Source organism: Epinephelus lanceolatus, chromosome 10 (genome assembly GCF_041903045.1).
Source record: "Epinephelus lanceolatus isolate andai-2023 chromosome 10, ASM4190304v1, whole genome shotgun sequence".
Classification (NCBI taxonomy): Eukaryota; Metazoa; Chordata; class Actinopteri; order Perciformes; family Serranidae; genus Epinephelus; species Epinephelus lanceolatus.
In genome coordinates, this window is record NC_135743.1 from 12537908 (window position 1) to 12563470 (window position 25563).

Below are 25563 nucleotides of genomic sequence, written 5' to 3' on the forward strand. Positions count from 1 at the left end.
GTGGTGCTCAAAGCGCCAAAAAAATACACTTGAAAAACTCAACAGCAATGTCTCTTTCCAGAAATCATGACCTGGTTAATCAAGATCATCCACAGACCTTGTTGTGAGCATGGAGGAGCTATTTTATTTAAACTGAAGTAACCTTGCCAACAGTATCACAGCGCAGAAGGAAGCGTGCATCTACTCATGTATTAGAGGCTCGTGCTTTCTATAGCGCAAGATATAAATAGTGATGGCGTCCTCCTTGGCTGAGCTGTAACGTTAGCTCGCTCAGTGCTAGGTGAGCTAGCAGTAGATGCACGCTTCCTTCTGCGCTGTGATACGGTTCGCAGGTGTAGATTGGTAGAAAGAAAATAGTTCCTACATAAAACTTCTCTCAACAAGGTCTGTGGATTATCTTGAGTTACCGAGTCATGATTTCTGGAAAGAGACATTGCTGTTGAGTTTTTCACATTTATTTTTTTGGCGCTTTGAGGACCACAAACCGAGTGCCATCTAGTTCCATTATATTTGAGAGAAAGCAGACATCGCCAGGGCCGATATCTGCAACTCACACCAAAACATCCTAGACTGATAAATGGCACTACATGTAAGAGGGAAAATATGTATTTTTAATTTTGGGGTGGACTGTCCCTTTAAAAGTATCTGAACACCAATGAAGGTCAATAGTACAAAAAAACAAGGGATATCAGGACACACAAACAGTTTATTCTAGTGGGATCAATTTATATTTGGTTTTGGTCTTTTCATTAGATTTGTTGATGATGAGAAAATAAAGAATATTACTGTCCTGTTAAAGGTTTAGTGTAGCTATTAAAACAATTCACACAACTCTGGAAAGAAAGCTCTCCTCAAATTTTGCATCAGAGATAAAAGAGGTACAAAGAGCCTCACAAGCCAGTCAAGTCACAGACCATGCAGTCAAGTTATCTCAGTGTGAACTTGCTGCTCTTGTCTGGCTTGTGAGGCTGCATTAAACCTCTGAGTCCTTTAAACTTAACTCACCTCTTACCTGTGAATAAAGTGTTTGCATATATGCTCGTTGACTGTGAATGAACAGTGTGCATCGGCTGCGTCCCAGCCTGGCGTGTTGGTCTGTTTGTCTGTGGGTTTGAAGGTCTTGGCATTTAAACTGTCTGCAGTGCACCTGTTCTCATAGCAAGCATGAGACTGACTGCTAACTGCTTGGAATGACGTGACATGTAACCAATATGCAACTGAGCCTGTAACACACGACACAGTTGTTTGTGATTTCCATGGTGCCGTTTTCATCTGAAACCACACACAGGTCTGTCCGCCATCTTCTCACCATTTTCTCAATTGCATCTTGGTGTTTGTTCAGGATATCTTTGCTCTGCTCTGCTTTCCTAAAAATATTTCCTCTTCCTCTCTCTCCCCCCCCCCAACACTCGCTTATTTCTGGGAATTTTTCTGTCCTTTTTCAATTTCTTTTCCCTCCTTCCTTTTTCTCTCTTCTCCCCCTCCTTGTGTTGTGTCCATCACCCCCTCCTCCCCCTCCCACAGGTATTTAACCCCTCGCTTCAAAACAGAGTTTTATGATGTAACTAAATGGGTAGAAGATGTGAATAGAAACACTCAAGGACCTTACCTTAGGTATTACCTCAGACCATGTCCTGTACCCCACACGCTTGTCTAAAATCCCCCTCACTTTTGGTTTGATTTGTGGCTTGGTCAAGGGAAGTAGCAACTAGCTCCAATCTGGACGTTTAAAAGTAATATCTCAGAGAGTGTTATCTATAGCTGGCATGTTGTGTAGTTTCTCAAAGGGGTTGCTGCTGAGTATTAAAAAAAAGTTTTTCTGCTTTACATTATAATATATCCTATTTTATGTCATCCTTCCTTTTAGTTTGAGTGAAGACATTTGTTTCTTTTTGATCAGCTGCTCTTTACTTTGCAGATTTTTTATTTTCATTCTGCAAAAAGAATAATGGCTCTTACTGCCTGTGCTAGTGTGACAGTTCTAACACAGTCATGTTATTCCTAATTTCTCCTTATTCCCTTCTTTGCTTCTCCCCCTCAGTCTCTTGTTCCCTCTGCATGTTGCGTGTTGTTCTGTCAGTGTCTGTGTGTCCGCGCTGCCTCTCACCCAGTGACCTCACGTGCCTTCGCATCAGTGTGATGTCAGTGCAGAGCCAAACATTTCGGGCGCTGCGCTGACATCATCACTGTGCTGCTGTGATGAACTGTAGGCCACCACTCTGATCCAAGTGTCCAGGGTCTATAGATAATCACAAGCCACAAGGTTTCCCTGACAAGGAAGCTCATGGGCGCCCTGGCTCTGTAGAGCGCCGGCCCCATGTCATCGACAGTTTCTTCCCTTCTATGAGATAAACGCCACCAAATAGTCAACGAGCACTGTAATCTATAGACCTTCATTGTGTCCAGGAGCACAGTCCTGCCCTTCTCCCTGTTAGTACATCTGCTGGAGGACAAAGGAGTGGAGACATGTGGAGGGTTACATCAGGGAGCTCTGGTTCCAGAAGTAAAACTAAAGACTAATTTTTTTTTTTTTAGTGACATAACTGACCAATTACCATCAAGTAAATCAGCACAGAGACCTTCTGATGAAATCATCTGCTTAGAAAAAATATATATATATTAACTCTTTAAAACCTGGAGTGATGTAACTTTTCTTGTGCTGCTTTCAGAGGCCTTTTGCAGGTATTTAAACCTTTGAACCCGAGCAAATTGGTGTGATTTCTTTCAAAAACATGGGAGAAATAAGCAGCTTGGTAAGAAATGTCATAAAAATTGCAAAAAATAAATTAAAAATTTAGGAAATTATTTTAAAAATTAAAAAAAAAAAAAAAAATTAGAAAATTATTTTAAAAAAAAAGGAAAAAAGTAAAAAGCTAGAAAAAATATATTTATGATTATTATTGTATTATTACATTTTAAAATTATGTTACAGAATTATTATAATTTTTAAGCACTCTCTCCAGGTCATTTCCATGTTTGTGTGTTTTTAACTTTCTTTTCATTTTTTTCTCTCCTAATTTTCTCTTTTAACTAATTTCTCAGTATTTTGGGGGGTGGGGGCCATTTCTTTTGTTATTGCTCATTGCCTTCTTTCCATGTTTCTAAAATAAATCAAGCCAATCTGCTCAGGTTTCAAAGAGTTAATCTAAAAAAGTCACAGGTAGAGCACAAGACTGGGCACAAATCTCTTCACAAGAATACTGCATTAAGTAAACAGCCAATCAGCAAGCTTAAAATCCTGCTGCTAATGGCAGCAGTTGCAGTAGGGATTGAGCCTTGTAGAATACAGCGGTATGATCAGTTCAGACTTTTTTGTTGCTGTTTTTATGTTGATAGTTACAACAGTAACAGCATTTTATTATTATACTTTTAACTTTATATATATAGATATACTTTGCAGAATTTTCTTAAAAAGCAGTGTATAGACTCATACTGAAATAATCCTTCTCAATTATCACTTATGACCCACTAGAAGTGTGTAGCGGTGTGTTTTTCTTCAGAGACTCTGCCCTCTGCCTGTATTTTCTTATTTTCTTTTTACTGTCTGTGCTCTGGATGTTTATGGGTGTGTAGCCCTACAGCGCTCATGCAAGGTTGGGGATTTATACAAAGGTAGCGACCAGGTGCCAGACCATAAGCAGGACACATCCAAGAAACAGAGTGCTTAAAAAAGGACATAGAGCTGGGGAACTGCCAGACGAGAGCTCATCTGGTGCTGGCTTTTACTTTCTCTGGTGTGCATGTTTACAAGCAGTAACCGATGATCCTGGTTAGTATACATTTAAGATTTTAACCTAACCTTTAACCTTTTAACTTTCTTGGTTCACTGCACTGATTCACCAGGTCAGATTCCTGTTCATTGTACATTTAGGGAATAAAGCAACTCTAATTCTGAGTCCAATATAACGTGCAACACACGTAAAAACCTTCCATTAAAGGTTTATTTTCGCAGAGTTTTCTTATTTGAAAAAAAAAGGAACTAGAAAGAGGGAAAGCTGTTTGTTGTAAAGATTGTATTTTCCTATGTATAACAGGGGTGGAATGTAACTAAGTACACTGACTCAACTCAAGTACTATACTTTAATACAAGTCTAAGGAGCTTGTGCTTTACTTGAGTATTTCCATTTTTTTCAGCTTTGTACCTCTACTCCTCTACTGTATGTCTCAAAGAAAAATATTGTACTTTTTACTCCTCTACATCTATTAAACGTAGTTGCTAGTTACTTTACTGATTGAGATTATTAATATAAAATATAAACCCATCAATAGATGATGAGATATTGCTATGGATTAAACTACCCCGCACTATATAAAGTCATTTAAATAATTATAATTAAATAATATAAACATATTAGTCTGAAATGGGCCATTCTGCACAATAAGAACTTATGCTTCTGGTACATTAAGTATAATTTGATGCTAATACTTTCATATTTTTACTTAAATAAGATTTTGAATGAATTACTTTCTTATTTCTACACTGTCGTGTTGTTACTACTTTTACTGAAGTAAAATATGGGAGTACTTCTTCCACTGCTGATGTGTAGCAAATTAAGGATTGTTTGTGATTGATCAAGTCAGGTATAAAAAATTACTTGAGTTTACTAATAGAGACATGCTAATCTAATAACAAGACCAACAGTCTGCAGCCTCACCAGTGGCAATATGAAACTATACTTTGACACAGCGGTGCTTTGAGCTAGATGCTAAAGTCAGCATGCTTGCAATGGCTGCAGTTTTAGAAATAATGATCAAATATGGGATTTCATTAGAAAAGTACATCTGGAGCCAGCGGCCCACCCACTCCCTCCACTACTTTGACCAGTCCAGGTATTTCTGACCACCAATCAGCGCTGATGTAAACAAGCTACTGTACTGTACATGGGGCAGGCTCTCTGTGGCTGTTTCACTGGACAGGAGTTCTTCCTCTGACTTTCTCAGTCTGTTCTCACCCAGCTCCGGTCTGGTCTGCCGTCCCAGTCACCTCACCACACTCACTGCCCCCAGCATTCCTCATTTAAACACACACACTGATCTAACCATTCAGGACTACACACTGGCTCCGCAGAAGTTACCTTTAGCAGCATGTGTTTCTTAACAGTGGCTAAAGGTGACTTCCTGCAGACGGTTTGTGTGTCCGATGATGAAGCGAAAGTAATGCTGTGGCAGAGTGAGTTGCAGGAAACTATGACTATGCCCACACCGCAGCTGGGACCCGTGTACTGCTGTGTGCAGAGGTTGCCCCTAAAAGCTTATGTATGTTTTTTAAGAGATTACATGACCTGCCTGTCGCTGTGCTTTTGGTGAACGGCAACAAGAGCTTTTAAGATCAACCTCTCTCTGTAGGAGGGTGAATCATTAGAGCAGCTCAAGATGAATGTTGCCCAAAGTCACAGATCTAACATTAGCTCCTGAATCTCACCTCAGTTATCCATCTGTGTCTTTGGCCAACTTAATCCTAAACCAACGTAAGAGGCAATATTTTAATAATGTCACTTCCTCTTTTCCTCAGGACACTATCCCCTGCCAAGTCTCCCACTTCCTCTACTGGATCTATTGCATCCAGCAGGAGATACCCGTATCCCATGCCCCCGCTCCCCGATGACCAGAGGAAAGCAAACAGGCAGAGCGCCAGGGCAAGTATCAGGAGCACATTACATCATGTATAGGTCCAGTGTGTAGGATTTAGGGGGATATATTGGCAGAAATGGAATATAAGAAGTATTTTTTCTCTAGTGTATAATCACCTGAAATAGGGATTGCTTTGTTTATGTTACCTCAGAATAAGCCGTACATCTACAAAGGGAGCGGGTACTCATCTATAGAGTCCACCATGTTGCACCAACCTGTTTCTACAGTAGCCTAGAATGGACAAACCAAACACTAACTCGAGATAGGACCATTCGTGTTTTGTGCCGGCCACTGTAATAGCAGCCCCTCCACACAAGCCCAAACAGCTTTGGAAAAAAAAGATTTTTGATATGAAACTGCTTAATTTATTATTTTTATCGGTTTAAATCACTGGGTCCATATATTGCAACGAGGAGGAGACCTCTGCAGACAATTTGGCTCCTGGCAAAAAAAATCCTGAATGTCTAGATCATTAGTTATCAGAGAAAAAAGGTGAGCACACATTATTAGGTGCTAGGCTAGCAGCTCATCCGAGCCAAAAAGCATCAGAATGACACTGATTTGTAACATGAAGTTTAAATTTCCCAGTTTAAATCACCTGGGGTCTCATTTATAAACATTTCATATGCACAAAACGAGGCCTGAAAGAGGCGTACGTCACTTCCCAAGCAAAAGTTGTGATCTTAAAAACCATGCATACGAACATTTTGGAGACAGGAAATTGGCGATGCAGATGGTGAGGTTAAAGCCTGATTGTAGAAATTGGCGAATATTTCTTTGTGCATGAAATTTTTGGCTTTTCTCCGTACATACATTTTTAGTACAGCTCCTACGCACCTTTTAATAAATGAGACACCTGGTCCGTTTGTTTTGGAGGTGAAGAGGCCTCTGCAGATAATTTTCTCCTGGTAAAAACCTCCTTAATGATGAATAATGTAGGAATTCTAACCAGGAGAACCTGACTGCAATGACAGCCTTGCTCCATCTTTTGTTTCTGCGTTTATTGTTTTGACTGAGAGACCCCATGGTGGTAGAAAATCACATGCTGTATGTTGAAGACAGAACCAATATAATGTAAATAGGAGGTGATGTGACTGACAAACAGTGAACTCATGTTAAAATGTCTTTCCTTTAATCATCTCTTCCCTTGTTCTCTCCTCTTTTCTTCTCCTCAGCTGTGGGAGACTTCAATATAACAGCCTCCTTACCCACTCTGTGAAAGACCTCGAGGAACTACACTTGTCTCTCCTTTTCTATGAATGAAAAACACAAAAATGAAACAAAATTGACTCTAAGCGATTTAAGAGAAACAGAGAGAGAGCCCCCCCCACTGGAGCGGAAATAGGCAAAGGCGTGTGTGAGTGAGTGTGTACAAGCATCTCCGAGGCCGTCTCTCCAGGCGGTGTCATTCAGTGGATCTCTACAAGACGATGCGGATCGCCAGCGGAGAAACCAGCTCCACATCCACTCCAGACCAGCTGGAGCTCAGACTGAGCTGTTCCTGTCTGCTCAGGCCGCATCTATGGGACTGGGACCCCAACCCCCCCCCCCCCCCCCCCCCCACTCCGATCCCTCCTTACCTGTCCCAAACCCTTAAACCTCAACACATCCTCCTTTAGCTCGGCTCTTGTCACTTCAATGCCACTGACCCCCCCAAAGAGTTGTTTGGAGCTCCTCTGTTAATGGAGCAGCAGAGCCAGGAGCAGGTCATCGCATCACACTGCATCTCTGGACTTGTTGGATCATTTTGACGCACGTGAATCACTGTATGCATGAGACAACCCTGTTTATCATCAATCTCCTCCTACAGAAAAGACAAGAAGAACAGCGGTCTGATGTGAGGAAAGCATGCGAGGGGGGCAGTGATTTTATACCTTCTGTAGGCTTAAAACGCTTCCTCTCCACTATAGGTAACCCATATTGTATCACCAGTTATAGCCCATAACCCATGACATGGACCCCACCTGACCCCGCCCTGCTCTTCCTCGCCTCGGTTTGTTTGTGCGTGTGTAAATATGTACAGTAAAAATACACACAGAGTATGTTTTTGCTTTTATTTTGAAAGAGACTGAGACATCTCTTCCTGCTGTGTTGTGTTGTAGACAGAAGCGGATCTCTGTAGATAAGAGGGCCCCGCACTGGTTCTTCTGTCTGTGTTTCTATTTTTCGTCTTCTCCTATTTTTTTCTTCCTCCCTCCGGCTTTTTCCTGTGTGACTGTGACCTCTATAGCTTTCTCCATCCACAGCAGAATGTAAAAGTGTTTTTATATTATCTTAGCACTGGTTTTCATCCATCTCTGGGAGAAACACACAGACATCCAGTAATGACTGAGGAAGTATTGATGAAGTTGTTGATGGTGGCACATTAGGAGTGTTGTTGGAAGCGGCTGTTGATGAGTATTATTTAGGAACATTTAATTAGTTTTATGTGCCATTTCCTGAGTGAAATGGGTGCGACGTGTTTGGTGTAGTTATAGCCGCTTTTCACTCCTGGGGTTTTTCTTTCTTTGAAATTTCCCGTCGATGACATTAAGATGTTTTTCCCCTGATTCTACATTTGAGCCAAGTGTGCTCGTGTTTTCACGATGTGGCAGCACATGAAGTCGCTCAGATGAGTGCGAGAATAAGATGTGCAGTTGACGGCCTGACTCGGGCGAGGAATCTGGAAGCTGTGATTGAAATGTGCATTTTGGGTTTAGCTGTGATGATTGAGATATTTAGCCTTGTAAATGATTAACTATGCTGTACAGTGCTTGCTGTTTGAGCTTGTGGAGACCAACAGCATGACAGTTCTATAATCAAATTAAGTTATTTCTCTGGTAGGCTGTTTGTGAGACCATCACGGGAAACGAGCATGTCACTGAAAAACTTTTTGCCTCATTGCCTATTTGCTGTTGTCTAAATGGGTTTGTGTACCACAGACTGTCAGCAGAGTCGGGACAATTCATGGCAGGAAGTTGCAGGGTTTAAAAACGACTGAGAACAGATTTTCTTTTGTGCTGATGTCATGCCAGTGTAGCTATTTAAAGAGACAGTTCACCCCCAAATCAAAAACAAATTTTTCCTCTCACATGTACTGCTGTTGATCAGTCTAGATTGTTTTGGTGAGTTATCGAGTGTTGAAGATATCAACCTTCTCTCCAGTATAATGGAACCAGATGACACTCGGCTTGTGGTGCTCAAAGCGCCACAAAAACTCAACAGCAATGTTTCGTCCCAGAAATCATTACTCAAGATAATCCACAGACCTTTCAGTTTCATGTAGGAACTATTTTCTTGTCACCGCATAGAAGGAGGTGTGCATCTACTCATGAACGAGAGGCTCGTTCTCGTGACAGCATGAGATGCAAACAATGCTATCCTCCTAAGCTGAGCTGTTATGTTTGCTAGCTCATTGGTGCTATGTGAGCTAGCGGTAGATGCACGCTTCCGTCTGTGTAGTGATACAGTTGGGAGGTGTAGCTCGGTAGTAAGAAAATAGTTCCCACATGAAACTGCTCACAACAATGTCTGATTTCTGGAGAGAGACATTGCTGTTGAGAAGGACTGCCCCCTAAAAGTTGGAGATTCGAAACATCTGTCAGAGACCCCTCATTCAACAGAGATTAATTTAAGTCCAGCATATTTTCACACAGTGTCTGGCTTTTGTTTGGTATCTAGTTTGGGCAAAAATATCGCACATTTCTGATCCAGTGTTAGCGTAGTTTGTATTGAATGGCAAGAGTTTAAAAAAAAAATTGGCACACCACAAGCCGAGTTCCATTATATTCAAGAGAAGGCAGATATGGGGCGCCCATTAGCTCAAAGAGTGGTGTGGACACCCCATGTGCAGGGACTCTGTCCTTCCCACGGCGGCCGTGGGTTTGGTTTCAGCCCATGGCCCTTAGCTGCATTTCGTCCCCCTTTCTCTCCCCCTTCACTCTGGATCTGTCCTGTCTAATAAAGGCAGATATCTCCAACACTCAACAACCCACACCAAAACAATCTAGTCTGATAAAGAGCACGACAGGAAAGAGGAAAAATATGTATTTTTGATTTTGGGGTGAACTGTCCCTTTAAGTTCGATTTTTTTTTTTTTTGGAGACTAATCCCATATCGTTCCCCCAAAGCAAGTTCTTTGTACAGTTACAACTCATTGTTCTACCTTGTGTAGACGTTGTTGTCCTACAGCCTCCTGTCTGTCATTTTACCGTTGTTTAGTTTTGTTGCGGTGTGGGCACTCGTTCATTTGTAATTCATGTATGCATTAGGACTGTATAGGTAATATGATCTTCACAATATTGAACTAATATTGCTACTAGTATCTTTTTTATTAAGTACCTTTGTAATGTTCACTTTTTTCTCAGCGTTATGTACAGCAACGATTCAAACAGTAATTAAGTGCATTATTGTAATTATGTGTGTTGATGAGTTTGAATGGAGACAATTTTTTGAAACACATTTGTCCTGGGGCCAATAGAAGTGGTCGTTCCTCTGGCATGTGCTCATCTGTATCATATAAGGTTTGGACACACATAATGTTGTAAATGAGATCTGTATGGGCTCATGATTTGCCTTCTAACCAGAGCTTTCTTCTCTGCTCTGGTCTTCTTTAAGTATTGGTCAGTGTCCAGTGGCCCAGTCTACTTCCTGGGCTACTTAAGGCTGCGGAGAGCTACGCCTCAGAGCTCTTGATTTTTAACATCAGAATACTGTGCTAAGACTTTTGTCCTAGTGTCATGGACGTTGCACTCTACTACATTCTGAGGACTCTCCGCTGAGGATGGGACCACACAGGCTGCAGCGATTTTTTTTTTTCCCAATCCTCCAAACATATCTGCTGCGTCTGCCTGCGCACACGGCTGGACTGACAGATCCTTAACAGGATGACTCTGGCAGAAACGTCCCCACAGATGAGCTGTCTGTCTCTGTCTGGCCAGAGACTTGAATGTATCCGTATACCACCCAGTCTCAATCATGTGGTCCCATCCTGCCAGACACATCAGCACTCTGCTGCAGGGACCTTGAACCCCCCCCCACATGTACTAGTTCAAATCTAAATACTGAAGTTGCTGTCATTTTTTTTCTTTTTTTTTTAATTTTGCCTGTATGCTGTACAGACTGATGATGCAAAAATCAATCCCCATATTTTTTTTTCCTCTTAATCATTCAGTATTGTAATATATTTAATATAAAATAAAACTTTCATCAACACATCTGTCTGCTGACATTTCTAATAACTCTAAAAACACTACAGGTATAATGGAAAACTGACTTCATTCATTCTTTTGTATTACAATATGGTAAATAAGCAACACGATCAGGATGCACAGATCTAACTAGTAGTTCAATCAGGAAGACTTAATGTTATTCACAATTCTCTCTCGATCCCACTCCCACCAAAACTAAACTTTAAATCTGTTCTCCTCTCTGCTCCTGTCAGCTGTCATTTTAGGCAGAATCGCCGCACCCTCCTCCACCCCATTCACCTTCAGTCACCTTAGCCAGAGTCCAGGACCAGCTCATCAAAAGCCCACTCCTCTTCACACCCAGATCCTCAGCTCCCCCATCTCATCTCATCTCATCACCACCATTACCACCACCAGCGTCTAGACTCCACAGGGGTGGGGGATCCCTAATCTCCTACGTCTTTACATCACGATGGGGTCTAATCGCAAAAGACATTTAACTTCTATATGAGCGTTCTCTCAGAGCAAGTCTCTCCTGACTGAACTATTAGTGATCTGCATGCAGTCACGGCTGACTAGGTCTTAGGTAACACAGTAAAATCGCTGGCCTCGTGTTACCTTACAGAAAAATGAGTTCAACAATTTCAAACTTGGAAAAAAGAGAGTGTATTGGCAGAAATCCAGAGTTGAAGTATCAGAATTGGTGACTGAGGAGAAAAGGCTGGATCAGATCATCCCAACAAGACACGCCAATAAAAAAATAAATACAATCTTAATCTCTGTGAGCAATTGGATGAAATAGAAAAGAAACTAGTTGATAAACACATCCTAGGGTTCAGTGGGTGTAAAAATGTTCAAACCGGTTTGTTACTAAGCAAAACACTGGACCAAGATACTGAATTTTACACACTTGATGCAGCAGCCGCCCCCGATTGGAACACGACACCATGTCCCAACAACAAGCGAGTGTCCTACTATCACATCGCGTCATGTAACATCAGAGCTGAACAAACATAATGTTTAATCATGTCGTCACTGTTTAATACTGATGCAAAACAAGTTGGATTTAGTGCTGTGATGCCACTGGCACAGGTTGCTGATGTAGGCTGCTTTTTAACTAACAAATGCTGGTTCAGCTGGTTTGCATACTGGATAATCAAATTCGTTTCAGGTTGCACATTGGACTGGACAAAACAAAAATCAACCCAACTCTACATTCTGTATTATTTAATTTATCTGGCATTGGATAGAACTTAGACTGCTTAACCAGCATCCTTTCATGGTGGGCATATTAGTCCATTACAGTGTGTTTTTTCTGAATTAAGATGTACTGTGTTAACTGTGGTGTAGATACTGAAAACAACGTTTGAGCAAACAAGACTTTTCAAACACAGATGAAACTGTACTGAACCCCAGAAGCCCCAAAACACTGGATGTTTTGGCTGAGACGGTCAATGAGAAAGTCATCCCCTATCACTTCTGTGGACAGTTCTTCACTGTATGTCACAGGTGTTTCTCAGAGGCTGCTGTTCATCTGCCTCATTTTACACTGTAGGTCCATTTGAATGCTTCATATGTTGTACATGTTCATCACAAATGCTCTTGCGAGTGGTGCCGCAGTGCCTGCAGTCTGTCATGATGGATGGCTTTTATTGCCACTGCTGCATCCTCATCAAGTGATTCCCGGATGCAACTTTTCAAGCAGTCGATGCCAAACCCAGTGGAGGCAGAGACAGGAACCACGTGTCTGAAGGTCATGTAGTTCTTGGGTATCATGTCATCAGGCAACAGATCAGAGAACTCTGCAGGAAGTAAAAACAACAGAAAGAAAATTTAACACATAAAAGCCCAAGATGTATTTATTTTCCTGTCAACACGTCAAAGCTGTACAAATGCTTGTTATTCTTTGTGTCTTGGTTGTCATCATTCAATATGCACGTTTAATGCTGCAATTTTTGGAAAATTGTGCAGTACAGTATCTAGTCACCTTGTGATAATAGCAACTGATCCCAATTTTAACTCTTTTTCCTGATCTTGACAGAGTATAGTATGTCATCAAAAAACATGGAAAAAGTCACAGAAAAGCATGTCTTCCAAAATCCTGAAAAAAAGTCATAGTATAATATGTCATCCAAAATGATGAAAAAATAGTCATAGTATAGTATGTCATCCAAAATCATGAAAAAAAAAAGTCATAGTATAGTATATCGTCCAAAATGATGAAAAAATAGTCATAGTATAATGTCGTCCAAAATCATGAAAAATAAGTCACAGTATAGTATGTGGTCCAAAATCATGAAAAAAAAAATCAAAGTACAGTATGTGGTCCAAAATCATTAAAAAAAATCAAAGTATAGTATGTCGTTCAAAATCATGAAAAAAGTCATAATATAGTATGTAGTCCAAAATCATGAAAAAAAGTCAAAGTATAGTATGACATCCAAAATCATGAAAAAATAGTCATAGTATAGTATGTAGTTCAAAACCATGAAAAAAAAAAATCATAGTATAGTATGTCGTCCAAAATCATCAAAAAACGTCATAGTATATAGTATGTCGTCCAAAATCATGAAAAAATAGTCATAGTATAGTATGTCGTCCAAAATCATGAAAAAAAGTCATACTACAGTATATTGTCCAAAATCATGAAAAAAAGTCACAGTATGTCGTCCAAAATCATGAAAAAAGTCATAGTATAGTATGTCGTCCAAAATCATGAAAAAATAGTCATAGTATAGTATGTCGTCCAAAATCATGAAAAAAAGTCATACTAGAGTATATTGTCCAAAATCATGAAAAAAAAAGTCACAGTATGTCGTCCAAAATCATGAAAAAAGTCATACTACAGTATATTGTCCAAAATCATGAAAAAAAGTCACGGTATGTCGTCCAAAATCATGAAAAAAGTCGTAGTATAGTATGTCGTCCAAAATCATGAAAAAAAGTCATAGTATAGTATATCGTCCAAAATCATGAAAAAATAGTCATAGTAAAGTATAGTATGTTGTCCAAAATCATGAAAAAAAGTCATAGTATAGTATGTCGTCCAAAATCATGAAAAAAAAGTCATAGTATAGTATGTCGTCCAAAATCATGAAAAAAAGTCACAGTATGTCGTCCAAAATCATGAAAAAAAGTCACAGTATGTCGTCCAAAATCATGAAAAAAGTCATAATATAGTATGTCGTCCAAAATCATGAAAAAAAGTCATAGTATAGTATATTGTCCAAAATCATGAAAAAATTGTCATAGTATAGTATATCGTCCAAAAACATGAAAAAAAGTCAAACTATAGTATGTCGTCCAAAATCATGAAAATATAGTCATAGTACAGTATGTTGTCCAAAATCATAAAAAAAGTCATAGTATAGTATGTCGTCCAAAATCATGAAAAAAAAGTCATAATATAGTATGTCATCCAAAATCATGAAAAAAAGTCAAAGTACAGTATGTCGTCCAAAATCATGAAAAAAAGTCATACAAAACCATGAAAAAATAGTCATAGTATAGTATGTCGTCCAAAATGGTATAAAAACGTCATAGTATAGTATAGCATTTAAAATGGCACAGAAAAGTCATAGTATGGTATGACGTCCAAAACAGCATAAAAACGTCACAGTATAGTATGGCATCCAAAATGGCATAGAAAAGTCATAGTATAGTATGTCGTCCAAAATGGTATAAAAACGTCATAGTATAGTATAGCATTTAAAATGGCACAGAAAAGTCATAGTATGGTATGACGTCCAAAACAGCATAAAAACGTCACAGTATAGTATGGCATCCAAAATGGCATAGGAAAGTCATAGTATAGTATGTCGTCCAAATTGGCATAAAAAAGTCATAGTAAAGTATGTCGTCCAAATGGTATAAAAACATCATAGTATAGTATAGCATTTAAAATGGCATAGAAAAGTTATAGCATGGTATGTCGTCCAAAACGGCATAAAAACGTTATAGTATAGTATGGCATCCAAAATGGCATAGAAAAGTTATAGTACAGTATGTCATCCAAACAGGCATAAAAAAGTCATAGTACAATATGTCGTCCAAATAGGCATAAAAAAGTCATAGTACAGTATGTCATCCAAATAGGCATAAAAAGGTGATAGTACAGTATGTCGTCCAAATTGGCATAAAAAAGTGATAGTACAGTATGTTGTCCAAATAGGCATAAAAAAGTCATAGTACAGTATGTCATCCAAATAGGCATAAAAAAGTGATAGCACAATATGTCGTCCAAATAGGCATAAAAAAGTCATAGTACAGTATGTCGTCCAAATTGGCATAAAAAAGTGATAGTATGGTATGGCGTCCAAAACTGCATAAAAATGTCATTGTATAGTATGGCATACAAAATGGCATAAAAACGTCTTAATATGGCAACCCAAAGGGCATAAAAACAATAAAGTACAGTATGGCGTTCACAATCGCATAAAAACGTCACAGTATAGTATGGCGTCCAAAAGGGCATAAAAAAAAGTCACCAATTCAGTATCTGACCAAATGTTGGAAATTTGTGCCAAATGTGGACTCCCTTGAGGTGTTCTTGAGATGGCATTTACAAGGATGGGACATATGGACAGATGAACAACCCACAAACATAATGCCTCTGACCTCAGCTATCCCCAGTGCAGAGGCATAAAAACAAAAAACAAAGCATCAAATTTACCATCTGGGTTTTGTAGTTGCTCCTCCAGCTCTGCTAGTTTGTCCTCAGCATCTGGTAGGTCCATCTTATTCACCACCAATAAAGCTGGCTTTGACACAAGCTCCTCTTTGTACAACTCCAATTCCTGGAGGCCATGGTGAGAGAGGAGGAGGAGTAGGATGAAGAAGATGGTGGATGAGTCAATGATGGGACACTTTACAACTAAAACTTAATTATGAAGATCTTTCAAGACATCAGTCTCACCTTGGTGAGGAGTTGAACAGCTTCAAAGGCCGACCTAAATGGTGTCTTACTTGCCAGCTGGAAACCACAAACATCCACCTGCAGACAGACAGATCACAACTAAATCAAACTCCATCATCATTAGGTTTTTCTGACCACATTCATACATACATGATGAAGATGTTAGCTACGCACCACAAACAGAAGCTGCCTGGTCCTCTCCACATGCTTCAGGAACTTGTGGCCCATGCCTTTGTTCATGTGAGCTCCCTCGATCAGGCCTGGGAGATCAGCAACAGAAATCTACCAGAAATAACAAGAATACCACTAAATGAGGGGAAACAAATAAAAAGGAAACCGGTTCAACGGACAGTTAAAGGACATTACACCAACATGCATTCTCATACCTGCTTGTAATCTGTATACATCAGTTTGCCGATCTCAGGCCTCAAAGTTGTGACTGTGAAATAATAAAGATTTTAGAAATGGCACTAAAAAAGCACAGAATATTGACTTGAAGAAAGATTCAACTCAGACAGAACACCTCTGTATGTGTGTGCAGTATGATGTACTTACAAGCATAGTTAGCAATCTGAGGTGTGGCATTAGACATGGCGGTCAGGAGAGAGGACTTTCCAGCATTTGGGAATCTGATGAAGAGTCAACACCACATATTTAAAGGGTGGGATCGTGTACATTCTTTTCCACGTTTTTGAAATGCAAACTCCCACTGAGCCATTGGCAATAAGCGGAAATGTAGGTTACAAACTTCCCTCAACACACACAAGCACGCAGCTCTCTGACAGTGAAAGCATAGTTATATTGCCCTCTTCAAAGCCACCAGACTCCACTGACAAAAACACTAGTTTTACCTCACAGCACACAGGAGCTGCTGGTCTCCCGCTGCCTCGATCGTTTAGTTTGTGTTATGTTGTGACTTTTATTTACAAACTATTGTAGTGTTCACAGCAGTACATGAGTTTAAATAATATGTAGCAGAAAACTACATCAGATCATGTTGCAAAATGGTTTCAGAAGGGCTTTGGAAAATAGTATTTTGATGCTAAATCATACATACTTAGAGTATTAGTTTTCTCATTTGAAAACGTAAGTAACACTACTGGGAGGCTACAAAATGAAATGAAAACTAATAAATAAATAAATAAAACAAATTATGGAGTCACCCTTTAAGAGAAATATTTGTTACAATTTAAGTCTCAGCTAAAATGAACCAAACTGTTCATGTGTGTGTCTGCTCTCACCCTACAAGGCCCAGGTCAGCGATTAGTTTGAGGTCCAGCCTTATATGTTTGTTCTCGCCCTTTCTGGGCTCAAACCCAGAGTGGAAGGAGCCGCCGGTTCCTCCTTTCGCCACCATCAGACGATCACCCTCAGCGTTCAGGTCACCTTGAGTGAAGGAGTGTTGAAAAAATATTTTCAGATTTGGGTGTGCTACTCAGATTTGATTACTGATATACTGTAGCTGCTACAAGAGATTGCTGCCAAACGAAATGTTGTTGTATATTTTTGTACAATGACAGTAAAGCTTCTTCTTCTTCTTCTTCTTCTTCTGTTTTATCCCACACATGATGTACATAACCTGATGAACATACAACCTCGCAGCAAAGTAAGAGCTCTATTAGAAAACTGTAGCACAGACTATTTTGACCATGCATTGTGCAAAATGAGGGAGGTATTAAAAAAGATGTTTGACATACCAATTACTTTGCCATCATCAGTGGTGACTGTGATACCAACTGGAACCAAGATCTCCTTATCATTCCCCTTGTCTCCTTTCAGCGCTCGGACACTGTCAAAAAATAAAATTCACACACACTAAATACAAAACAGCTCTTAGCATCTCTTACACAGCATATTTGAGGATCTCTGAGAAACATAACTCATCAGCTTATGTCAGTGATTGATGAATGATAGCCAAAAATATGCATAATAATAACCAATAATAATGACAGATAGTCTTAAGGTTGTATTTGTAGGAACAAACCTGCTGTTGACTCCTGTTCCGCCGACAAAACGCTTCTCAGGGTACTTATCCTTGATCCTCTTCAAGGTCATGTTCTTTGAAGCCACCACCCAAACATCTCCCCCGCTTCCTCCCCGACCCCCTAAACGGGGTAGACCCATGCCCCCGCTGCCTCCACGGACATACAGACGGAGGTTGTCCACAAAGTTTCCATACTGCAGGACAAAGACAAGAGACATAACAGTGATGAGATTCAAATGTATGCAAGTGCCTCTGGATATAAACAGGTGAGTCAAGTCTGGAGCTGCCTCACTGACTCAGGTAATCTAAACTAATAAAGTGTTTGATTTACAATCATTTATTGACATGTGGCAGCAGCATGAGAGCGAGATGGCTGGGAGAAAAATAAGATGACATTTGACAATGGTTAAGTTGTCTTTTGGGAAACTTAGAGTTCTTATACTAGCACTCATTTTATCTATTTTATTTTTATTTGATAAGGACAATGCAGTCTAACATAGTTCCAAGCTGACTGTCCAAATTTAGATTTATGATATTTTACAGTTCCTCTATTAATGTCTTGTCTTTGGATAAATCTGGAAAGAGGCTCTGGAGCTAGACTGTTGATACATTCGAAAACCAATTTCAGGAAACAAAAGTTAATGAAGCTGCCAAAGCTGAAAAGATTGCATGTCTTTTTTTAAATATAATATGCAGCATTCAGTTATTCTATTTACAATAATTAAAGTATTTACTGTATTGGTTTGATAGCAAAAAATATATGGTCACCTGTTCTGGACTCTTGCAATTTTACTCTCTTTACATGTGTGTCATCCTTGATAATTTGTAAATGAGTGATTCAATGCCCTCCCTCTCATTATGTCAAATAAACTATATGTTGCTTGACTATATAAGCATTTACTGGAGCTTTCAATCGTATCTTGGTATCTACATTTGCTGCTGCTTGTACATTTGTTAGTTGTACTTTTACAGTTTTTATATATTTAAAATTGCATTAATTTTGCACTTGCATATTGGTTAGAGGTTTTGTTTTTGTTCAATATTTATTATCCCGTCAAATGTGTGTTAAGTTATAATAGTATGCAGCATGTGAGGATGACACATTTACAATTTTGTTATGCTTACATAATAAGAATAGAGGTTTTCTTGAATCTTATATTTAGGTTGAAAGCTCAGGGAAAAGCTTATGAATGGACCTTGAGTTGGGACTGTTTTGTCGAACAAATGGGATGTCAAGGATGACAAAGATTAGTTTTCATGCTCAAAAAATCCTTGTTATCAAAGCATCTTTACATTTAATGCTACATCCTTAAACTAAAGTGTAGCTCAATAGTTATCCGACATTAACACCGGTTTACTCTTATACTATTCAGTCACAGGTGGCTATAAACATATTAACATCATATATTAAAAGGAGGCAAACACACCAAGACATCACACACACACCAAGTTAGTCAATGCTTATGTTTTGATAGCAGTTAGCATGTCACACAGCTAGCTTGCCGACCAATGTCAAAATCACAGTTCTTAGTAAACAAAAACTGTTAACTTGTTTCCAGGACATTAAAATCATGTCTGCTACAGTTCGTACCTTCCGGAAGCAGATTCTGCTGAAGTGGACCATCCTCAGTGGCGTTTATTGCCACTTTCTGTGTTGTTGACAGAGCTAACGGCTAGTTGACATGTGTTTACAGGAAGGACCGGAAGCGGTGGGTTCCTCTCAGCTGATTGGATCAAGAGACAAAGAGGCGGGACTCCGAGGGGTTGAGTGACAGCTCAGTTTACCTATGATCTTATGATGCTGAATCCAACGGTAACACCTTCCCTCAACCTAATATCACCCATTATATTTTGCTCTTTTCTACTGTTTACTTGTTATGTTGCCTTGCAGTTTTTTTATGTTTGTTTTTTACTGATACTTATTGCTCTCCACTATCCTCTTATCTTATCTAATATGTTAAATATATGGCTAAATTGTGAATTTCAGCTATCAGAATGAAATAAATGTGCTTTAAAGTTGTGAAACATCAGAATGGTCAGGTGGAAAATGTATCACAAATGCTTGGTGCTTTCCTCCCATCATGATCCAAATGTAATCTACTCATGAACATAATGTTCAGTTCAAAATGAATGGTCCACAGTGTGTGTTGCCTTCATGTCCATTATGGAAGAACCCATTGTTCACATTGTTCCCTTTCACTTTGACATTTTATTTTGAACTTATTGCTGTATAATTATTTTGAGGATTATGCATTACTTATATGTTTAAATTAACATTTAAAAAGAAATCTCATGTACCCCTGCAATATTCCAAATTACCGCTGGGGGTACACACTGTCGCATTGTGATGAAACTTGTGATTTACACTGCTGCAAAATATTTAAAAAGTCACCTTCAGGTATATGAGAGTGAGCAGCAGTGAGCGATGGTGTGTCAATGTAATTGTCATGTTGCTTTGTTTAAGACTCGCGACACCAAATTGAAATCCAGACCACTCAGCAAAAGATCCACACTAATATTACAATAGGACACTGTAAAATATTGAAAAATCAGCACTTTGTATTTTCCTAATGCAGAGACAATTAGCTGTAAAACATATCAAAATTGTGTAACTCTTTGCAAATTGTGTGTAGAAATAAAATGGGTATTGGAGGAAAGACCCTGACTCACAAGGAGTGGGAAAGTCATAACATCAGGAAATTGGGACAAATTGTAAAGCAGGAGAGAATAATGACACTCAGTGAAATTAAAGCTAATTTTAATTTTAATTAATAAAGTTGTCACAGTATTTACAGTTGAAATCCATATTGCAGAAATTCGTCTCAAGGTTCTACACTGGACTCAGATAAAGATAAATGAAGAGAGATTGTAACAAACAGAGGCACAGTATCCAATCTTTATAGACTTATTTCTCTCTGTAATAATACAGTACGGATAAACTAAACAACAGTGTGAATGTGATCTGGGTGAACACCTGCCACTTGAACAATGGGACACTATAATACCACATACAAACTATGACTGTCAAAATATTCAGTCTTTTTGAGTTAGTTATACAGGGGTGATTTACATTATGTATGTTATGGAGGCTACAGACACATATTGTATGCCATTCAAATGTTGTCAGTCAAATGAGACGTTGACTGATGTTCTAATTAACAGTGATTGTAAAACTGGAATGTCTATGTGTAATTTATTCTGACTTAAGATAAAAAAGTTACTAGTACTCAAAAAAATTAAGGTAACAATTTGCAAAGACATTTCTGAGTAGAATGAAAGTAAAAAAATTAAGTTTAAATTAATTAAATGGAGTACTTTTTACACAATTTAAATTAAGTTAGTTTAACTTAATTAAGCTTGTAGATGACAAAAAAAAATCATGTTGTTTGAACTAAAGTAATTGAGTTTGCCTAACTAGAGATGTCTTGTGGCATTTACTGAATAATGGCTAAGTTGAAATAACTTAAAAAGATCCATGCAAATTATTACCTCAATTTTTTTAAGTTGAGCCAGCATATTTTTTTAGAGTGTACTTATCAAAATCCGTTAGATACAAACTTATGCAGATGAAGATTTTGCACCGCACAAATATAACTCCACATAAGTTGAATACAATGGTAAATGGACCTGCATTTGTATAGCGCCTTTCTAGTCATCTGACCACTCAAAGCACTTTTTTACGCTACGAGTCACATTCACCCAGAAATAAGAAAATTGTGGGAAGGAGTCCAGAATTAGGGCTGGGACGACGCGTCGACGTCATCGATGACGTCGATGCAAAAACTGCACGTCGATGCGTCGTCACTCAGAATCAAAAAATGGCGGCGGCCGCGGCATCGAGTAGCAGCGAGTCGGGGGAGAAGAAAAGATCTCGTAATAGGATGTCAAAAGTATGGGAGTACTTTACACCTAAAGGTAACGATTCGGTGGTCTGTGACCTGTGCAAAATAGAGATGGCATACCATAAAAGCACTACCGCGATGCACCAGCACCTTAAGAGGAGGCACCCGGGAGCTGCTTGTGTGGAGGAGAAGACACCGTAAGTTTTCAACTTTTTTTTCTTTCCTTGTTTGCAATGATTAACCCCGTCATTCATCCAAACCGCACCACGTGACTTGTGCATTCATCCAAACCGCACCACGTAACTTGTGCTCCAGCCTCGCACACGCAGAACATGTGCCCACTTAAACACACACACACACACACACACACACACCCCTCACACACTCGCCTCTTGCTGACACACTTTTTTTTTAACTGACACAGACACACACTCCTCAAATACACGCTAAAGTTAGTTTTTTTTTTAATTTCTTTGTCAGTCTTTTTTTTTTTTAAATACAACATTCATTGTTGTTTTCTAACTTTCAACTTTTATGTTAATGTATTATTATTATTATTATTATTATTATTATTATTATTATTATTATACTTTATTGATATGGGCAGATCATTTAGAAATATATATTTTTATTAACCTGTGCACTGTGTTTGTGATTTATGTTTTCAGGGACAGGGATAAGCAGAAAAGTTTGGAGGACTACTATCAGACGAAAAAAAAAACACACCCCCTGCACCCCCCAGGAGGCTGCTGCACTTACTGAGAGCATCCTTTCGATGATTGTAAAGGACATGAGGCCTCTTGCTATCATTGAGGGCGAGGGATTTAAAGAAATGCTCACCACTTTTAATCAAGGTTACAGTCTGCTGTCCAGGCGCCACTTCACTAGTATGATGGAGGAAAAGTATGAAACATCAGTGGAGAAACTACGGAACAAATTAAAGGCGGTGAATTCGAAAATCTCCCTAACCACCGATGTAACATGTCACTTCATCAACGAGAAATGGAATCTTGTCTCCTGCAACCTGACAACACTGCCAGTTGACGAGCGGCACACGGCAGAAAATATTGCCTCCTGGGTGGAGAAGGTGGCAGAAAAATTCCACATTTCATTAAACAACGTTCTTGCAATTGTGCATGATAATGCAAGTAATGTGGTCGCAGCTCTCCGCATCCTTGAAGAGAAGTTTGGAGTTGCATCCTACCGGTGTGCTGGGCACACGTTGCAGCTGGTTGTAAACCATGCAATGAAGGACCCCACGATTGATAGAACACTATCAGCAGCACGTGGCCTTGTGAAGCACATCAAGAAAAGTGAGCCAGCTAGCACTAAACTCAAGCAGAAACAACAACAAATGGGCACACCTGAGCATAAACTGATCCAGGATGTAGCTGTCAGATGGAACAGTTCATACTACATGGTTGAACATTTATTAGAACAGCGGTGGCCAGTGGTTGCCACACTGTCAGACCCAGAAGTCACACACCGTGGGAAACATTACCTGGATCTGAAAAATGATCAGTGGGTTCTTCTGAGTGAGCTGAAGGAGGTGCTCCAGCCTTATGAGCAAGCAACTGTTTTCCTAAGTGGGCAATCATATGTTACAGCTTCTGTTCTCCCACCCCTGCTGAAAGGTCTACTGAAATCCACCCACAACAGATCCTTTGATTCTACTGCCGTGAACCTTTTCCAGAGCCATGCAGAAAAGGAAATTCTTTCAAGGTGGCACCCGCTGGTATCTGCATTTCAAGAGGATGGAAAAAATGTGTCACTCCTTGCTGCAGCCCTTGATCCACGTTTCAGAAAATTCAGAATTGAAGTTCCTTTCTCAAGAGGATGCTCTGAAACTCCAAGCAAAAGTTCAGAGTGTTGCACTTGACCTGAAAAGGGAGCAGAGAGCACTCCAGCAGGCAGCAGTGGGGCAGCAGGAGGGGGAAGCCTCAGCGACTCCACCACCAAAGAGGAGGTCTGTGTTGGACACTTTGTTGGGCTCGGATTCTGAGGAGGAAGACAGCAATGAGGCACCAGACCACCAGGATGATGAGGACACAGTGAAGAAGGAAGCACTGATGTATTTTGGGGAAAACCCCATCCCAAGGGACAGTGACCCCCTTCAATGGTGGAGGGCTAATGAGGCAAGATTCCCCACACTGGCTGCTTTAGCAAAATCCTACTTAGCTGTACCAGCAACATCCACGCCATCTGAAAGGCTTTTTTCAGTGGCTGGACATATTGTCAGCAAAAAAAGGGCAAGCCTGACAGCTGAGCATGTTGAGATGCTAACATTCCTCCACTCCAATACATGACTACAACACAGACACACACACACCTGAGCAGACACACACGCACGGAGTGAGAGTGGTGGTGGAAAGCAAGAGGGAAAGATAAAGGAGAGCAGTAGAGCAGCACAAGTGCTCTTGCAGGAACACACACACACACACACACACACACACACACACAGCTGCTGTTATTTTTTATTTATTTTATGTTTATATTTTGATTCAGATTGTGTTTTTTGCACAACAGTTTTATTTATTGAAAGAAATTTTTATTTATTTTATTATTCTTTGTAAAGTCCTGGGAGCTCCAGTAACAACTAAAAGTTAAACTACTGTTCACTTAACTGTAATAGGCCTAATACTTGAATTTATTTGTTATTTATTTCACAGATTTAAATGATTAGGCTAAGTTGCTGCTGTCACACATTGTGTTGTTTTGTAAATTGCAGCTGTCACCGCTGCTGTTATTTTTTATTTATTTTATGTTGATAAGATTTTGGTTCAGATTGTGTTTTTTGCAGTTTTATTTATTGAAAGAAAGTTTTATTTTATTATTTTTTTTATTATAGGATTCCATTGCACTACAACTGTGTGCACTTTATTGTTGTATTGTTCAATACAATTCATTTTTTAACTTGATAATAAAAATATATTGGAAAGAAGAAATTTGTGTTTTATTCATGGAGATAAATTAGCATTAATTGCTATATAGGTCAAATTATGGGGAGATAATCGATAATCGAATCGAAATCGAATCGAATCGGATTTAAAAATGAATCGTTAGATTAATCGATGCATCGAAAAACTATTTTCTAGATTAATCGATTGCAAAAATAATCATTTAACCCAGCCCTATCCAGAATATGTTACGTTCAGTGCTAAATGTGGCTGTACCACCATGCCCAGAAGTGTGTTTGTTTGGGATTAAAGTGGATGGTGTAAAATCTGGAGTAATACAAAGTCTGTTAACACTGGCATTCCTTTCTGTAAAAAGGATCATTTTGATGAACTGGAAACTAAATTGTTTTTGTTTAAATAACTGGCTGAATGATTTCCTAGATTTAATAATAATGGAGTGTGCAGCCTCAGCCCTACAGGGGCTTTATAGAGACCACTGACATTCATCAAAGAATATATAAACAAGAGGCACATAATTTTGTTTAAGAACTGTTATAAATGCTAAAGATAAGCAGGCAATAACCCTCAAGATGGAGTGGTGATAAAATGATCTCCAAATCAAATATATTCTTTTTATTGATGAATTTCAGTCTGTAATCTCTGACAAACTGTCTTTGTGTTGTGTTTTTGTACAGTATTGTGTTGTGTTTGTGTGGTGTCTGTGATAAATCGTCATAGTGTCATTAAAATGTTAAAAAAAAAAGGTCCACAATGTGTGTGTTTCTCCATAGCCTGTATTTAAAGCAACATAAGATAAATCAGGACATACAGTAGTTTCAGCAAACAACAGGCATTTTAACATTTTAAAGGACATTAAGGCAGTTGAAAAAACAGAGCGCGACTGGATGAAAGATTAGACTTGTACATTTTTCGACAGGTCACAAGCTGAAAACACTCAAAGCACTTCGCAAATTAAAAAAATTTAAATAGGTCATTCAGTTCAAGTCAGACAAGCCGTTAACCTCATTAAGGGAAACTGCATCATGGTGCAATAACATTGCAGCCACTATAAATAATTCAAGCTGAGTGACACAGTTTTTCTGTAAAAGACAAATCACATTTTTTG

General features: G+C 39.1%; 3 protein-coding genes across 6 annotated transcripts in view; 2 read left to right on the plus strand and 1 right to left on the minus strand.

Annotated features, from left to right (window-relative positions):
* Window positions 1-6916, plus strand: part of adam22 (ADAM metallopeptidase domain 22) — a 108242-nt gene extending 101326 nt beyond the window's left edge. For 2 of the 4 annotated variants that reach the window (XM_078171535.1, XM_078171538.1), the window contains exons 30-32: window positions 1525-1614; window positions 5513-5636; window positions 6807-6916. In XM_078171535.1, coding sequence (XP_078027661.1) covers window positions 1525-1614; window positions 5513-5636; window positions 6807-6827 — 235 coding nt within the window. In that variant the 3' untranslated portion in view covers window positions 6828-6916. The remainder of the gene's footprint in view (window positions 1-1524; window positions 1615-5512; window positions 5637-6806) is intronic. The other 2 variants (XM_033640347.2, XM_078171537.1) reach the window with 1 other exon arrangement.
* Window positions 6917-11826: 4910 nt separating this feature from the next.
* On the minus strand, window positions 11827-19418 carry gtpbp10 (GTP-binding protein 10 (putative)). Its single transcript, XM_033641569.2, has 10 exons — window positions 19290-19418; window positions 17699-17892; window positions 17412-17503; window positions 16956-17100; window positions 16270-16343; window positions 16101-16153; window positions 15889-15996; window positions 15715-15792; window positions 15472-15595; window positions 11827-12601 (listed from the first exon to the last, which is right to left on the minus strand). Exons 1-10 carry the CDS (start codon window positions 19320-19322, stop codon window positions 12390-12392), a joined length of 1113 nt encoding a protein of 370 aa, XP_033497460.2. The 5' UTR covers window positions 19323-19418; the 3' UTR covers window positions 11827-12389.
* Window positions 19419-21484: 2066 nt separating this feature from the next.
* On the plus strand, window positions 21485-24959 carry LOC144464483 (E3 SUMO-protein ligase ZBED1-like). Its single transcript, XM_078171534.1, has 2 exons — window positions 21485-21737; window positions 22209-24959. The coding sequence occupies exon 2, from the start codon at window positions 22316-22318 to the stop codon at window positions 23417-23419; it is 1104 nt and encodes a 367-aa protein (XP_078027660.1). The 5' UTR covers window positions 21485-21737; window positions 22209-22315; the 3' UTR covers window positions 23420-24959.
* The last annotated feature ends 604 nt before the right edge of the window (window positions 24960-25563 follow it).

Bases quoted from the DNA above. Each gene is read 5' to 3' on its own strand.
- gtpbp10 (XM_033641569.2), bottom strand. From the start codon at position 19,322: ATGGTCCACTTCAGCAGAATCTGCTTCCGGAAG. The intron at 16,344-16,955 runs GTGAGAGCAGAC...ACTCTTCATCAG, and splicing joins GCTGACCTGGGCCTTGTAGG to ATTCCCAAATGCTGGAAAGT. The intron at 15,997-16,100 runs GTATGAGAATGC...TATTTCTGGTAG, and splicing joins TGTATACAGATTACAAGCAG to ATTTCTGTTGCTGATCTCCC.
- LOC144464483 (XM_078171534.1), top strand. From the start codon at position 22,316: ATGATTGTAAAGGACATGAGGCCTCTTGCTATCATTGAGGGCGAGGGA.